The sequence below is a fragment of the Cajanus cajan genome, chromosome 3, assembly GCF_000230855.2.
Source record: "Cajanus cajan strain Asha chromosome 3, NIPB_CcT2T_4, whole genome shotgun sequence".
Taxonomy (NCBI): Eukaryota; Viridiplantae; Streptophyta; class Magnoliopsida; order Fabales; family Fabaceae; genus Cajanus; species Cajanus cajan.
Window position 1 is genome coordinate 20,458,770 of NC_138519.1, and position 16,176 is coordinate 20,474,945.

Consider the following 16,176-nt stretch of genomic DNA (forward strand, 5'->3'; position numbering starts at 1 on the left):
TCTTCCATCTGCAGATGAGCATGCTGATTGCTGCAAAAGATGCATTGTATACAAATCTTGGATCTATTAATAAATTTCCAAGACATTAGATGAGAGACCATACAATTTTAATATCTTGTCATGTTTAATTTATTACCTTGTGAACTGGTACCAAGCTGACAATGTCAGATTTGTGGAAAGGAATTGGAGAATCCATGTCAAGATCCCTTGGAACAAGCTTAATGCCAATCTAACATAGATGGTAACAACAAAAAACAACTGTCAATGAACAACCACTTATATGTTGTCATTTTCAATTGATAATCATAAGAACTACAATCTATTGATTAAGTCAAGACATGGATATATTGTAACTATATATACACATGCATATGGGGAAACTATTATGAACATCTTTTATAAGCACTAGCAGAAAGTAGTAGTAATATGTACCTATCTGTTTGCATTTTTTATTTTTATTTTTGAAAAATGTTAAATTTGATATTTTTGCCAAATTTTTTTTAGCAATTTAATATAATTAATTTGACATGGGAGGATATTTCTTATATTATTGTTATAGATATAAATTATTGATAATGACCATCACAATAACAACCAAACCTTACTCCCCCATCATTTCTTTGAGGTTCCTCTAAACATCTATATGGAAGGGAATCACACAATATGACGGTGATGATATCTTAAAAGATACAACATATCTTGGACAACCTAAAAGCCATAAACCTCTATATGGGAGTTATTGTAGCTGAAAGGAAAGAAAAGTAAAGGGAAAAAAGTAGGTTTGTTGAATTCATGAAAATGATCAAGTTATAAGCTAAATTAATACTTTCCTACAAGATTGAGAATCAAATTTGTTGACAAGGCCATTGACACATTATGATTGTGCAAACCCTCCTTTCTTACCGGCAAATAACTATTAGAGAGGCCATTCTTTATCTGTAAAAATAACTACGCTCCAATATAGGCCTTTTAAACTTTAGAGGGGCCAGGACAAGTACAAAACCCTAAACCTATATAACATATACTCAGTGATTAAGTCTCATATTGAGTAGTATGGGATGCTCAATGGAGTACTTAAGTGGCTTGGTTCTCCCCCTTGATAGCTAGCTTTTAAAGAAGGGTTCCCCGTATGCTTGTGTGCTTATCAATTGGTATCATAGCTGATTGTTAGTGTCTTAAGGATGAGTTTACTAGAAAGGCTGAGTAAAGCTTTATAAAGTGCAGCTGTTGGGATGTTGGCTCCCAAGGGTGGTGCTATGATCGGGACTTGGGCATTATGAAGTGCCTAAGTCCCATATTGTGTACTATTTGGTAGAGTACTTAAGTTACTTGGTTCTCCTCCCTTGATAACTAGCTATTAAGGGATAGTTTCCAAGTGATTCAGTTCTTATCATAATCAACACGTAATTATCATAGTGAATCATAAAATTTATCCCATAGTACTCCTAGGAATGGAAATAATAAGATACAAATGTATGACTCCATTGCTATGCGAACTACAATGCAACATACATTGTAGGTTCTATTGCCTACTTCTAGTACCTTACGATATAAGCCATGTAAAACCACCAACTTCCTCACATTGTTGTAATTTAAGCTGCTAAGATTCTAATCAAATCAGTTCTTTAGAAACACTTGTAGACACACTACTAGAAAATTATTGTTCTACGACAATAATTTTACATTGGTTCTACCAAAAATGATGTAAAATATAAATATGGTGGCATTTTTTTTAATTAAATATAAAAGGTTAGAACATTTATATCAATTTTTTTTTTTTAAAAAAATCAATGTAAATTTATACTATCCTACATCGGTTTTTGGATTAACTGATGTAATACTGAAAATGTTCTACATTTATTAAGGGCATGACTAATGTAGCATTCTTCTATCCCAAACCCTCTTCGACTATGATGATGAAAAAACCTAACGATTATTACAAGACTGTGATATATGACAAGGAGATGCTGGTCAACTGGAGGAGCTAGGAGGCGCTGAAGTTTCTGATGGTCGCGAAGCTGCTTTTGGCCGACGACGACACGAAGTCGAACAAAATGGCCTTGGTTTTCATCCACGATGGGTTGAATTCCCTGAAGTAGCCAGTGGTGGTTCAATAGTTCGTGAACCATGATGGCGTGATCTTCAAGGTGTACGTGGTCAGGGAGTGTGTGCCTTGCGTGAAGCGAAAGTCCTTGCCGAATGTGGAAGAGAAGAAGTTGGTAAGGGTTTCAGAGGACTTGTTTTCGTTCTCGCAGGTGTGAAATTTGGCCATTGATTAGAGAATCAACGATAGGTATTATAAGATGATGCAGTTGGATGATACCGAAATGGCTCCCTTGAGCTTCGTTACTCAGATAGCTCGGGGGTTGAGGCACGTGATGAGGCTCAACTTGCTTGATTTCAATGTTATTAGGGATTTATGATTATCAACATCTTTATTGTTTAGAGATACCCATTCTAATGTATTGGAAGAAAGTTTGCAAAAGCTTGGAGTTGAGAAACTCAACAAAGATGATGTTCAAAAGCTACAATGGGAGGTCTTAGAAGCCAAAATGGAAACTAGATTGATTTCATGCGTATTGCTGTAAGACCATTGTAAAATTTATTTATATATATTATCTTTATATAGTTGTTCAATTATGACCATTGTAAAATTTGTTTGTATATATTATCTTTATATAGTTGTTCAATTATGCAATTATACTTGAACAGGTCAAATTGTTGTTTGCTGGTGAACGAAAAGTCTGTCATCAGATATTTGAAGGATTTGACACACTTAGTGATCAGTGTTTTGCTGAAGTAACTAAAAACAACATTTCCATGCTGCTTAGTTTTGGAGAAGCAATTGCCAAAAGCAAGAGGTCACCTGAAAAGTTATTTGTACTTTTGGACATGTATGGGTTCTTGCTAGTTTTTACTCTGAACAATTTTTACATTTGACCTGTGATAGAATTTGACATTAGCCTAGATGTCTGATATATTGTGTGTTCATGGTCATGCACCATAGGGTTTTGTGGCTGTTTTGCATGTGTTTAACAAGAAATAGGAGGCATATTTTGATGGTTGTAACTTGTTATCATCTTTCGCTCTGGACAATTTGTAGATTAATATGCTCTTTAAAGGCAGAGCTTGAACCAAAATAAGAGAAGCTATATCGGGTTTGACAAAACAACTTGCACAAATAGCCTAGGAGACCTTTGGAGATTTTGAAGAAGCAGTTGAGAAGGATGCTACCAAGACTGCAGTAACTGATGGAACTGTCCATCCTTTGACAAGCTATGTGAAGTTTTTATTTGAGTAAGTTCATCTTTGTTGTATTCTGCTTCAAATTCTCTAGTCCACTCATTAAATTATGTCTAGCATTGTATATTGTTTTCACTGTGCTAAAGCTATATCTATATTTATCTATGATGTGTGGGTATTTTTTTCTTTGGTTTTCTTAATTTTTTTTATGGATACATGTTCTTTCTTTAATTTCTTATGCCACATGTTGTTTTAGGCCAAACATCTAATCTTTTCCACAATTCACAAATCCAATCAAAATAAAACGTTGGAATGTATCTACTTTTAACTGCTTCATAATTAAAAGAAAAATATTACTTGATTGCACTAAATTCAAAACAGGAAATCTACATTAAAATGTTAAAAGCACGTAAGCAACATCTTTAACCACTATTTATTTTACAAGTGCATTAACTTAACATAAAATAACAAAGATATTTTCTTTAGAGATAAAGACCGCTAGTAACTTATAAGTTATCATTGTAGTGCCAATAAATCCATTTAAGTTTGTATATTTCCTTACCTCCTATCCTATTAATGTAATTCAGAGCTTAAATTATTAATATCCAAATTTAATCAACTAGAAACACCCTTGAGAAACATAATTTAAGAAAATGGGAAAATAATATATACCTTAAAATTTGTCCTTCCACATCCACGTATTAACAGGGTATCTCCAGTGAATTCCAGTCTCGATTGACATTAAATTTAAATTTTTTTGGTAATTGATTTATTGTAATTTTTAAGAATATTTTTAATCATATAGTGAACACATAAGATTTAATGATTCTAATTTTGTTAATTGATTTTGCTTCACCATCAAAAAGCTTTAATGATCTAGTGAACACATAAGAGTGGAATTGTTAATAAGTGTGATGGAAGACCTCCTAGCATTGATGGAAGAAGGATGATCAATGAGAGTACTCCTAGACTCCATGGATCTTTGTTCTTCAAAGGCCTAGCCTTGGATGGTGGTGGTGACCGAAAATGGAGGAAGGATAAAATGTGTTTGATGGAATGCTTGAGAGGTACTCTAGGATATGGCTCACTCTAAGGTAGATGAAGGCCACTCCTAGGGTTTTTACTCAAGGTGGAGATAGGTAGGGTTCTTGGCCGAAAATGACCAAGAGAGACTAAGGAAAATATAAAGGCACAAAAGACTCACTCTATATTAATTTCCAAATTATTTACAAGGAAGCTAGCCTAGGGTATTTATAGAAGGGAGGATGCATTTAGGGTTATATTTGAGAGTACACGGCTAAGTAATGCAATCCAAATTCACTTCAAATGAAACCTAAATTAACCCTAGATGCTACTTGGTGGCCAAAGATGGAATATTTGGGTTTGGTTAAGTTACATCTAGGTGCATGATAAGACCATGCAACCTAGGTGCCCTCCAGTTGGGCCTAAGCCTTGCCAAGTCCAAAAAGTAAATCCAATGCCACCAAAAAACATATCTAGGCCTAGTTTCCAACCTTAATAAAATACCCTAGCTATAAAATAAAATCCTATAATCTAAGACACCCCATAATACAAGGGTAAAATGGGATATATAAGTAAAAATAAATCCTATGACTAAGACACCCCAAAATACAAGGGTAAAATAGGAAATATAAAAAAATAAATCATATGTCTAAGGTACCCAAAATACAAGGGTAAAATAGGAAATTAAAGACAAGGGAAAAAATAGGAATAAATGCTATACTAATAAAAACTTAGGAGCTAAGGCCCAAAAGTAGTCCCACTCTTCTCATGGTTTTCAAAACTAACCCATTGCTCTTGCCTCCTTCAATATATCACCTTTTGGTCTTCTTGGCGTTGGTGTGATTCCATCAAAGTGAAAAGAGAACATCACTTTCCTTTTTTTTTTTCTAAATTACTTTTGACATGTTTTATTTGTTTAATTATTTTGTTATGTAATGGGATTTTGAATAGGTCACTTAACCAATGCATTATACTTATTATTATAGAGTGCTCCACAACCACTATGGAGAGTCATCATGAGTTGTGTACCATGACTTTGGAGTACAAAAGGGAGTTTGGCAAGAACAATTACTGTGCAAGATTCTCTGACTGATGTGTCTGGTGCTTTGATTTAGGGAATTGTGCACCATAAACATATGGATTTGATTAGTAGTGTGGTATCAATATCTTTCCCACTTGCAAATTCGATTACACATTTTGATAAGCTTTTTTTATTTTTTTATTTTTTTATATTTTATTATCAACTCTAGCACTACTTTCCCTATCACTTTTGGATTTTCATTTCATTTTGATCGATATGTTACTCCTAGGTGTTATCAATATTTATTTGTTTCATTAAAATTTATACATAAGCATGTATATTATAATTTGTTTGTGTGATTTTTGTTATTGTAATTTGGTGACCAAGTTAATATTGATGCACAATATTTGTTCATTATATTTATATATGAAAAATTTGTCTAAGATTTATATATATGTTCATTACAGTTAATTAGAAAGAGTTTTAAAAAAAGTATGATTTTTTTATAAAAAAAATGCAATCTACATCGATTTTCTAAAGAACATATGTAAATTTATACATAAATCTATATCCGTTTTCCTGAGAACCGATGTAAATTTATGTATAAATCTACATCGAATCAAAAATCGATGTAAAAAGGGCATAGATTTTTTAAGTCACTCTATTCTACATCGGTTTTAGAACCGATGTAAATGAGTTTGCAGAATGATGTAGAATGTGCATTCTATAGTAGTGCCATTTTGATGGAAATCTAATCCCCAAGGATCCATTTGGAAGAGGTAAGACCAAGAAAGGCGAAGGTTGATCCAAGGAGGCTCACCCATGAAGACCATTGGGCCTTTAACTAGGTCCATGGTTAGGAAGCTAGAGGAGACTTCTAAAGAGGAGGTGCTTCAAAGACCTTTGCTCATCATGAGCATTGATTATAGTTCCTCTTATTAGTCTCTTAAGTTTCCATTGTACATACTTGTATAGTTGTTTTCTTGTACCTTGTATATAGTAGATACTTGTATAGGTGTATTTTTGCCTTTGTATTTGTGAGGCACTTTATTTCCTTTCTAGTAGCTATTGTATATTGTTTCTAGGGTAGGTTACTTGGGCACTTTGACTCCATTTAACCTAACCTAGAAATACACTCTTTCTTAGTTTTCTAGTAGTAGGAATAGGAGTGGCATTAGCAAACTAGAGAGTGTCTCTAGTAAGCTAGAGAGTGTTCCTAGCAATTTAGCCAAAAGGTGGTCCTAGGCTAAAATTTACATATTGGACTCATTTTACTCCTAATTTTTCATAGATTTGATTTAGCTAGGTTCCATTCACATTGGATGAACCTAACTAAACCAAATTAACAATTTTAAAACGTGATTGGAGTGAAATAATTCCAAAGAGCCGCCCACCTAGATGTGTTCACACTTGTGTTCACACTTGGCCAAATAGCTTGGTGCTTCTCAAGCTTGGAAGCTTGAAGCACAAGCTTCTCCTTAGCAAGCTTACCAAGCAAGCTAAGAGAGAAGCTTGCTCTCCAAGCCTCTAGACCATGAGTAGTTAGCTAGAACTTACCATGGTTCCTAGTGAACCATGGTTAAGACTAGCTTACTCTCCAAGCTTCCTACTCCTATAATTTCGTTTTTCCTTCTTTGTAAAACACTTTTGTGATAATTGAGATTGTATTTTCTGAATAGAGTTCAGATTTCTCTCTTCCAAAAGTCCCTAAACCTCTTTGAGTGCATCCAATTCTCTTATCCCTTCATAGAAGAGTGTGGTGAGAATTGAAGGGGCTTATCTCTTCTCCAAGGAGTGGCGCCTCTTGGGAGTGTTCCTCCACCAACTGTGGTGGCCTTAAGGCTTCCTCCTCCATAGGAAGCCTTAACCAAGCATAGGAAGAATCAAGGAGTTCAAGGTCTAGGGAGGAGCTTGAAGGAAACTCAACATCAATCCGGGTCTCCAACAAGTTTTCCATCACATTTCCATACTAGGGGGTGGATTTTGCAAGATTTATATATTTCTTTATTTTCAGGAACACCAAGTAGCAAATTCAATGTAGCAGCTATGGATGTAGCCATTTTCTCTATATCAACAACAACAATCATTGCTTGCAGGATGTGCTTGAAAGCTCAAACTGTAACATCCCAAAATTTATACAAGGGTTAATTATTATTATAGTTATTAATTAATAAAAATGGGTCTTTCATGTGAAATATTTTAGAGATTTCAATACTTGATTATTATATATTTTAAATATTTATAGGGATTATTAAAAGAATTTTGTAATTAAAAAACAATTAATAATAAAATTTTGGTATTTTGAAGGCTCAGAATGGGCCGTTACCAAAAGTGGAATGGGTCGTTCCAAATTTTCAGAAAGGCTTTTTTTTTTTGCTGGCCGGAACGGGCCGTTTCAAAAATGGAACGGGCCGTTCCAAATTAGTAAAGATGCTTACTTTTCCTATCCCAGAACGGGTCATTCTCAAAGTGAAACGGGCCGTTCCAAGATTCAGAAAATGCCTAAAAATCCAAGTTAGAAACGAGCCGTTCTAATGAAGGTCAATGAGTGAAAAAATAAACTCCAGAACGGGTCGTTCTGATATTAGAACGGGTCGTTCTGCTTTTTGAAAACGGGTCGTTTCGATTTTAGACCGGGCCGTTCCAGTTGAAAAATTTGCCTATATTTGAAGGCACCGGAACAGGCCGTTTTGAATTCAGTACGGGCCGTTTCGGGTGCGCCAGGATGCCTATAAATAGGCGCATAGGGGGTGAAAAAATTATAACTGAGTGAGAAGTGAAAATTTTAGAGAGAGGGAGAGAGAGGGAGAGAGAGAGAGAGAGAAAGAGAGAGAGAGAGAGAGAGAGAAAGAGAAAGAAAGAGAGGGAAAGTAAGAGGGAATCTAGATGAGGAAGTTCTACTCAAGTTTTAGCTCCTGTTTATCCAGGTAAGGGGAGGAGAACCTTATCTCTTTAAAATTTTATATACTATTATGTTATTTATTTATATTATTTTTTATGTATATTTATTTAGTGGGGTGACCCTAACCTCATTTATTTGCTTAACTTATTTTTTTTTATCTATAATAATTGTTAAGATGTTCATATTTTATATGTTTAATTATTTTATAATGATAGTTATATTTATTTATATCATTGGTACTCTTATTTTTTTAACGTAAATATATTTATTATAAATATATTTATAATTAACTATGATATAGTTGTGATATCTTGGACTCATTTTATTTCTTCACGTATTTATGAAGATAAATATTGTTATATGACCATAGAAGATAAAGTTTGAATTATTTGTAGCTGGAGGTTTGACCTTGGGGATTTAAATGAGTAAGAAATGAAGGTGAAATATCCTATTGTTGGTTAAGGTGAAATATCCTTTTATTGGTTGATAATGTGATGATGCTCATTTATCTTGACTAGTCACTATAAGTATAATTCAAATTTTATTATATCATGAAAATTTAATATATGATTTGTATATATATTTATATATATTTATATATATATGTTTAATATTGATTATAAATAACTCTGTACATTCTTTTGAATTATTGTATTTATTGGATATTGTTCTCACTCCTTTCTTTTCTTTGTTTTTAAAATTAAATATATTATAAAATAGATGGATCTACTTGGGATTCCAGATCATTTTGCAGTTGTTATTACTGTTGTCTTACTTGGAAGAAATTGGAATATGGAGGCTATTTGATGGATTTGTTATAATTTTATTTGTCAACCATATTATTTCATTGTAATTTTCTTTTCACTATCAATATAAATATTGTAACAGAAGTGGAAGAAAGAAATAATGTGTAAAATAGCACGTTATTCTAAATATTTTAGAATGATATGTCATGTATTAAATTCACAAAAATATTTTTTTTTCTTTATCTTTATCTTTATTAAAATAAATATATATTGTTAATGATATAATTGCGAAAATATGTTATAAGAAAATATATAATTATTATTATAGAAATCGGGCATTACATTAAGTGGTATCAGAGCAGGTCGATCCAATCGGACGTGAGTTATGAGTTTACTACGCTTGATTAATAAATGAAGTTTATAACGATTGAATCCAAGGAGGGTGTATGTTAAGAATTGGAGTTTTACATATTCTTGATTAAAGACCAAAGTGTGCATCTTTGTTATTAGTTTTTTTATTATTTGATTTAGAAGTTATAAATTATTCCTAACTAGGAGGCACTGCCACCTTTATTGGAATTAATTTGTATTTCCTTTATTACTTTTAAATCTTATTATATGATTTATTAAATTTGGTGCTTACATATTGATTTTTATGGGTTAGGTTGTATGAGGATTTTATTTTAGTTTCTAAGTTTTTTGTGCTAAATATGTAAGTTGTTTGGTTTAGGATTGTAGGAAGAAATTTAAATAATGACTTGGAAGTGTTTTAAGGTATTTTTGGGGCTTTAGACTTTGGTGCGCTCTTTTGCTGATCAATGCAGGGAATGTCTTAGCTGTAGTTTTGTTGTGCCAGTACAAGTATTATATTGACAAAGTTGGTGATGGAAAACTTGTTGAGAAACCGGATTGATGTTGATTCCTCTTCAAACTCCTCCCTAGATCCTTGACTCCTTGATTCTTCCTAAGCCTTGTTAAGGTCTCCAATGGAGGAGGAGACCTTAAAACCACCACGGTTTGGTGGAGAACACTCCCAAGAGGCGCCACTCCTTGATGAAGAGATAAGCCACTTCAATCCTCACCACACTCTTCTAATGAAGAGATAAGAGAATTGGATGAATATCAAAGAGGTTTAGGGACTTTTAGAAGAGAGAAATCTAAACACAATTTCAGAAATGAAATCTCAATACATCCAAAAGTGTCTTACAATGTAGGAAAAACGAAAATATAGGAGCAGGAAGCTTGGAGAGCAAGCTAGCCTTAACCATGGTTCACTAGGAACCATGGTAAGGTCTAGCTAACCATCCATGGTCTAGAGGCTTGGAGAGCAAGCTTCTCACTTAGCTTGCTTGGTATGCTAGCTAAGGAGAAGCTTGTGCTTCAAGCTTCCAAGCTTGAGAAGAACCAAGCAATTTGACCAAGTCTGAACACAAGTGTGAACACATCTAGGTGGGCGGCCTTTTGGACTTATTTTACTCCAACCGGTTTTAAATTTGTTAATTTGGTTTAGTTAGGTTCATCCAATATGAATGGAACCTAGCTAAATCAAATCTATGAAAAATTAGGAGTAAAATGAGTCCAATATGTAAATTTTAGCCTAGGACCACCTTTTGGCTAAATTTCTAGTAACACTCTCTAGCTTACTAATGGCACTCTCTAGCTTGCTAATGCGACTCCCAATCCTACTACTAGAAAACTAAGAAAATAGTGTATTTCTAGGTTAGGTTAAATGGAGTCAAAGTGCCCAAGTAACCTACCCTAGAAACAATATACAATAGCTACTAAAAAGGAAATAAAGTGCCTCACAAATACAAAGGCAAAAATACACCTATACAAGTATCTACTATATACAAGGTACAAGAAATTAAACTATACAATGTATTTATAATAAAGACTATGAGACTAACAAGAGGAATCATACTTAATACTCATATTTAGCATAGGTCTAAGAAGCACCTCCTTTATAGAAGCCTCCTCTAGCCTCCTAACCATGGACCTAGTTAAAGGCCCAATGGTCTTCAAGTGTGAGCCTCCTTGGATCAACCTTCACCCTTCTTGGTCTTACTTCTTCCAAAGGGATCTTTGGGGATTAGATTTCCATCATACCCTCCCCCTTCGAAAGGATTTGTCCTCAAATCCCGTGGTCCTTCCACAAGGATAGCATCACCTACAAAAATAAGAAACAAAGCATTAGTAATGATATATGCATATAATACATGTGGAAAATGCACCCTATGAGGAATCCCTTTGATAGTCCTAACAAGGATTCTTAGACTAAGAAGGACGAGTTCTCTAATCATAAGAATAGGATCCTCACTATAGTGTAGTCTAAGTGTAAAACTAAATCCTAAAAATGTTAAAGTGCTAAAACTATAAGAAACTAATGAAGTAATCCTACATACTAAGATATCTTGCCTAAAGTACCCTATGTAGTAACCTAGGCTTCTACAAGAAAACAAAGTGAACATAATAAGGAAACTACCTAGACAACCGTTGATCATATTATATGTTAGATACATCATGGAAGAGGGTGTAAAGAGTTTAGAAAAGTCATAGAATCTAATTTGGTCTTGAAGGGAAGTAGTCAAATTAAGTTCAAAGAAGTTTGAACTTCCCTCAAGATCAAAAATAGAAAATAAGACACCATGAGATGTATCTAATAAACAATATAAACCAAAGGTTGGGTGCTTTATTAGAACAACTAAAGTAAGAGAAGTCCTAAATAGACAATGGCTGTCTACTTTGGGCACCACCAAAGTAGTAGCATAAGAAGTAGAACTAGGTGAAGTCTACTTGTTCTTCACAAAACTAAGAACTTGAGATCCTTTATTTTCAAAATTATTTAGGTTGTGGATCTTAAGCTCTAAGTCCGTGGCAGCAATAGAAAAAGAGCTAAAATCTTGGTGAAGAAGAAAAGTCTTTTTACAATCATTTTGAATTAAAAAATAACTTTCCTTTTTCACAAGATTTTTGGAGGAGACACTATCTTCCTTACTCTTTTCCAAGAGTAGTGTCTTTTTAGTTTTAAGAAGCTGAAGAGGTTGTTCAACTAGAAGACATTTCTTGATAGAATGTTTTATTAAATTTTGACTTCTAGGAACAACTTCCTTGGAGAAGACACTACCCTCCAACTCTAGAACCTTCTTTTCCTCCTCTTTTATTTTTTTTGATTTCATAAATACTTGATCCTCCAACACTTGTGAAGGTGAAAGAGGAGTCGAGGAGTGTTTCTTGCCTAGATGGACTAGGCGGATTTTATTGGTGACACCATCATGAATGGCTTTTCTATCATGTTGCCATGGTCTCCCAAGTAAAATGTAGCTTGCTTCCATTGGAATGATATCACATAAAACTTCATCTTTGTATTTTCCAATGGAAAAAAGGTACATTTACTTGACCTTAACTTCTATAGGTCCATCCTCATTAAGCCATTGAAGTTTATAAGATTTAGGATGGGCTATAGTAGTTAAGTGAAGTTTATCAACCAACCTTTTGACTTACAAAATTGTTACAAGACCCACTATCAACAATAAGAGAACATGTTTTCTTGAAAATTTTACATCTAGAATGAAAAAGGTTCTCTCTTTGTGATTGATCTTGTTCTTTTAATTGGTTGATTAATAACCTTTGGGCAATTAATAGATCACCCTCACATGGTGCTTCCTCACTAGAACTAAGAATTTCGTCTTCTTCATTTGAGGAGGATGAAGAAGATGAAATGCTCTCTTTACTTAGGATTTCATTGCCCCTAATGATCATGGTCTTTTTTGTGGGGCATTGGGAAGCTATGTGTCCCCTCCCTAAGCACTTAAAGCACTTAATGGAACTAGTTCTAGGCTCATCGGAAGGTTTTCGTTTTTGATTTTCTTTTTCTAGTGGTCTATCCTTCGAATAGGAGGATTGACCCTCCTTCTTGAAGTCCTTCCTAGGGTATGAGGTAGATTCCTTCTTAAGGCTAGGATTTCTCCTAAGATGTTGTTCTACTCTCACACAAAGTTAAACTAATTCATTAAGGTCTCTATAGGGTAGTAGTTCAACCTTGTCCCTTATTTCTCGGTTAAGACCACTTTGGAACCTAGTAATGGTGGTTCTCTCTTCTTCCCTAATTCCAGCCCTTAGCATAAGCAACTCCATTTGTTGGCTATATTGCTCCACATTAAGGTTCCTTTGTTGGAGTCTTTGGAGCTTGTCCATTAACTCCCTCTCAAAATAAGGAGGAATGTGCCTTCTCCTTAAGGCACTCCTAAATTCATTCCAATATTTAATGGAGGGCTCTCTCATAATTTGTTTTTCTCTCATTAGGGAAGTCCACCAATGCATGACACTCCCTTGAAAACTAAGGGTGGCCATAGGAACTCTTTTCTCTTCACTCACATTGTGGCAAGTGAAGAGTTGTTCAACCTTCATCTCCTAATCCAAGTAATCATCAACATTGTCTTTTCCATGAAAGGGAGGAAGGTCAAACCTAGGTTCTCTAAGAGATGTTGTTTCATGCCTAGGCCTGTGTTGCCTAGGGGGTCTTTGATAGTAGCCATCATCATGGTGACTACTATGAAACCCTTCACTTGTAGATGAGTGAGTGTGTGAATGATGGCTTTTGGGCCGAGATGACCCTTCATCATGTGTGTTCCTATGAGACCTAGAAGGGCCTTCATGTTCATGTCTTTTGGGCCTAGTAGGCCCATGACCCTCATTGCCATGGGGTTTGCTAGTCTCACCCACCACAAGCTTATTTAACAACTCCCTTATTGTTTCATTATTTTTTTCATTTTCTATTTCCTTTTGTCTAATATATCTCCTAAGTTCTCTAAGTTCTTCTTTAGTGCTTTTATTACTCCTAGGAGAATGATGACCATGCACACTACTCTCATGAGAATGATCACTCATTTTTGCAAGAGAAAAAGGTTTTAAAAAATCTTAAGGAATTTGACAAAGTGAGTGATAAAGATTTTCACAAAGAGTTTTTCTTTTTGGTGTAAGACTAAGTATTTGGAGGTCTAAGTATACAAGTTGCACTATCAAGGGAGGTGAGCTACAAGGAGCCACTTAATAACCAAGCCTTTTCAAGTGGAAATTACTAAACCCCCTTATACCTTTCTTACAAAACAAAGTTTTCACACAAGCAAGCAAAGTAGTTGTGTGTGTGTGCACGAAACCCCTAGTAGGCAAAGGAAGCCTTCTAAACAAACTTAGAAGCTAAACAAGTAAAAGGAAAGCAAGTAAAGCATATACTAGTCGTAGGGTCCTAATTTGGAAGTCCAACTGGCACTTGAAGCTTTTTGGGACACTTCCACAAGTCTAAACGAAGTATGAAAGCAAGTACATCTAGGCGTGTCCTAATGGAAGCCCAAATGGCACTTAAAGCCTTTGGGGACCCTTCCACATGTACTAACCGAGTCTAGTAGTCTTTATTTAGTACTATTTAGGAAGTGGTGGGACTTAAACAATCTCCCAAACAACCACTCCTAAATGTAGGTTTGTTAACAATAGTAAATTCAAACAAAACTAACCCAGTAGGGTTAAAGAGTTACAAGACAAAGGAAATAATCTAAATCAAATCTTCTTGAAGAATTTCCACCAAGGACAGTGAGGACAGGTCTGGAACAGCCTTTAAGTCAAGATGAAACGCCCTAAGTTGGTCTCCACCAAGCCTTCACCAAGTTCTCCAAATCCGTCACTAATGGCTTCAATTCCGTCTCTAAATGGCTTCCAAAATCCGTCTCTAAAATTAACCTAAAAATCAAAACAATTCTTGGATGCAAAAATAAAAAACAAGTGAGCCTATCCAAGGTGTTTCACTCAGGTTAGGTGTACCTCAATCTCCTTCAAGTATAGACCCCTTTGAGATTAGCCAATATGTCTCAATTAGTCCTTCCTTCCAAGTGTGATGGCTTGAAAAGGATTATGTCTCAGCAAGGCTTAACAACCATACAAGAAAGAGTAGAGGCCAAGAAATGAAAACTGAAAAGCATAATTTAGAAAGGACTACACACTAATAGGAATGTAATATGACAAAACAAAGAGAGCCAAGAAGACACAAAGCAACAATTAAAGGCAAATATTTAAAAGCTAGCACACAAAAGATTAGTCCTAAGAATGGTACTAGAATGGATTACAAAAACCAAAATAAAATTTGTGCTAATGTTTTGAGGGTTTTAAATTCTTTTTCCAGCCACTGGACAGCAAGCAAACCTCAAGGAAAATCACACAAAATTTCAAGGCCAAGTGCTACAAAAATTGTTTTGTTTTCACTTTGATTTTTCTAGGTTTTTCTCTTTTGTTTTCTTTTCTTTTTCTTATCCTTTTGTTTCTTTCTTTTCTTTTTCTTTTGAACACAAAATATTAGCACTTAAAACAGAGGCCAATCAATTAGTAAAGAGGTTTCCAAGTGGTGGAGAAAAGAAGAGCAAGAAGTGTAAACAATGTAAGTGTACTAGTCAAAATTTTCAACCACAAAATGCCACTAGTTTTGGTACTAGTTTGTTCTTATCTTTTGTACACTTTGATTTTCGTTTTCAATACACTTCTAACTCTGTTTTATTTTGTCAAAACAAGCACAAGACACACAAGGAATTTCTGGTCACAATTTGCTAAGAAACTAATAGCAAAAGAAGTTCACAAAAAATTGACTCTAGAACATGTTAGGTCTAATAACATGCATTGGAATCATTTTATGAGCACTCTAAGAATATTAATGTTCAACCAGCAATGACACTATACAAGAACAGAGCTTAACACATTTAGATTCAAAAAATAAAAAGGCACAACAAGGATTTAATGACAAGTAAAACAACTACACATGACTCTAAGACAAAACTTGAAGATTAAGAAATGAAAAATGCTTGTATTCTTGTTTCTTTTTAGGAGTTTCTTTTTAGTCCGAATTTGAAGGAGTCCAAAGGAAGATAAAAGCAACCCTAAAACAATTAAAAGACATACAAAGAATACCTAAGGCACACACAAAGATTGATTCACAAGAATTTATAACATGAACCAAAAACAAGCAAGACAAAGTGAGTGTGTTCTATAGATTTGTAGATGTGACACAAGAACCACTCAAGGCACACAAACACAAGACACAAAAAGGAAATACATGTAGGAACAGTTTAGACACATATTAACATGGATTGAACCAAACAAAACAAGACAAAGAAGCTTAGGAATGAATTTACCAAGGAGACCTAGCTCTTGATACCAAATGATGGAAAACTTGTTGAGAAATCGGATTGATGTTGATTCCT

The 16,176-nt window shown here is 34.4% G+C and overlaps 1 protein-coding gene across 1 annotated transcript; it reads left to right on the forward strand.

The window, feature by feature from the left end:
* The first annotated feature begins 1,850 nt into the window (after positions 1-1,850).
* On the forward strand, positions 1,851-5,660 carry LOC109791151 (exocyst complex component EXO70A1-like). The gene is made up of 4 exons (XM_083070665.1): positions 1,851-2,584; positions 2,713-2,894; positions 3,104-3,297; positions 5,253-5,660. Exons 1-3 carry the CDS (start codon positions 2,573-2,575, stop codon positions 3,141-3,143), a joined length of 234 nt encoding a protein of 77 aa, XP_082926791.1. The 5' UTR covers positions 1,851-2,572; the 3' UTR covers positions 3,144-3,297; positions 5,253-5,660.
* Positions 5,661-16,176: the final 10,516 nt, after the last annotated feature.

Excerpts from the sequence above, each read along its gene's own strand:
- LOC109791151 (XM_083070665.1), top strand. Across the intron at positions 2,895-3,103 it reads TTATTTGTACTTTTGGACAT|ATTAATATGCTCTTTAAAGG; the intron begins GTATGGGTTCTT and ends GACAATTTGTAG.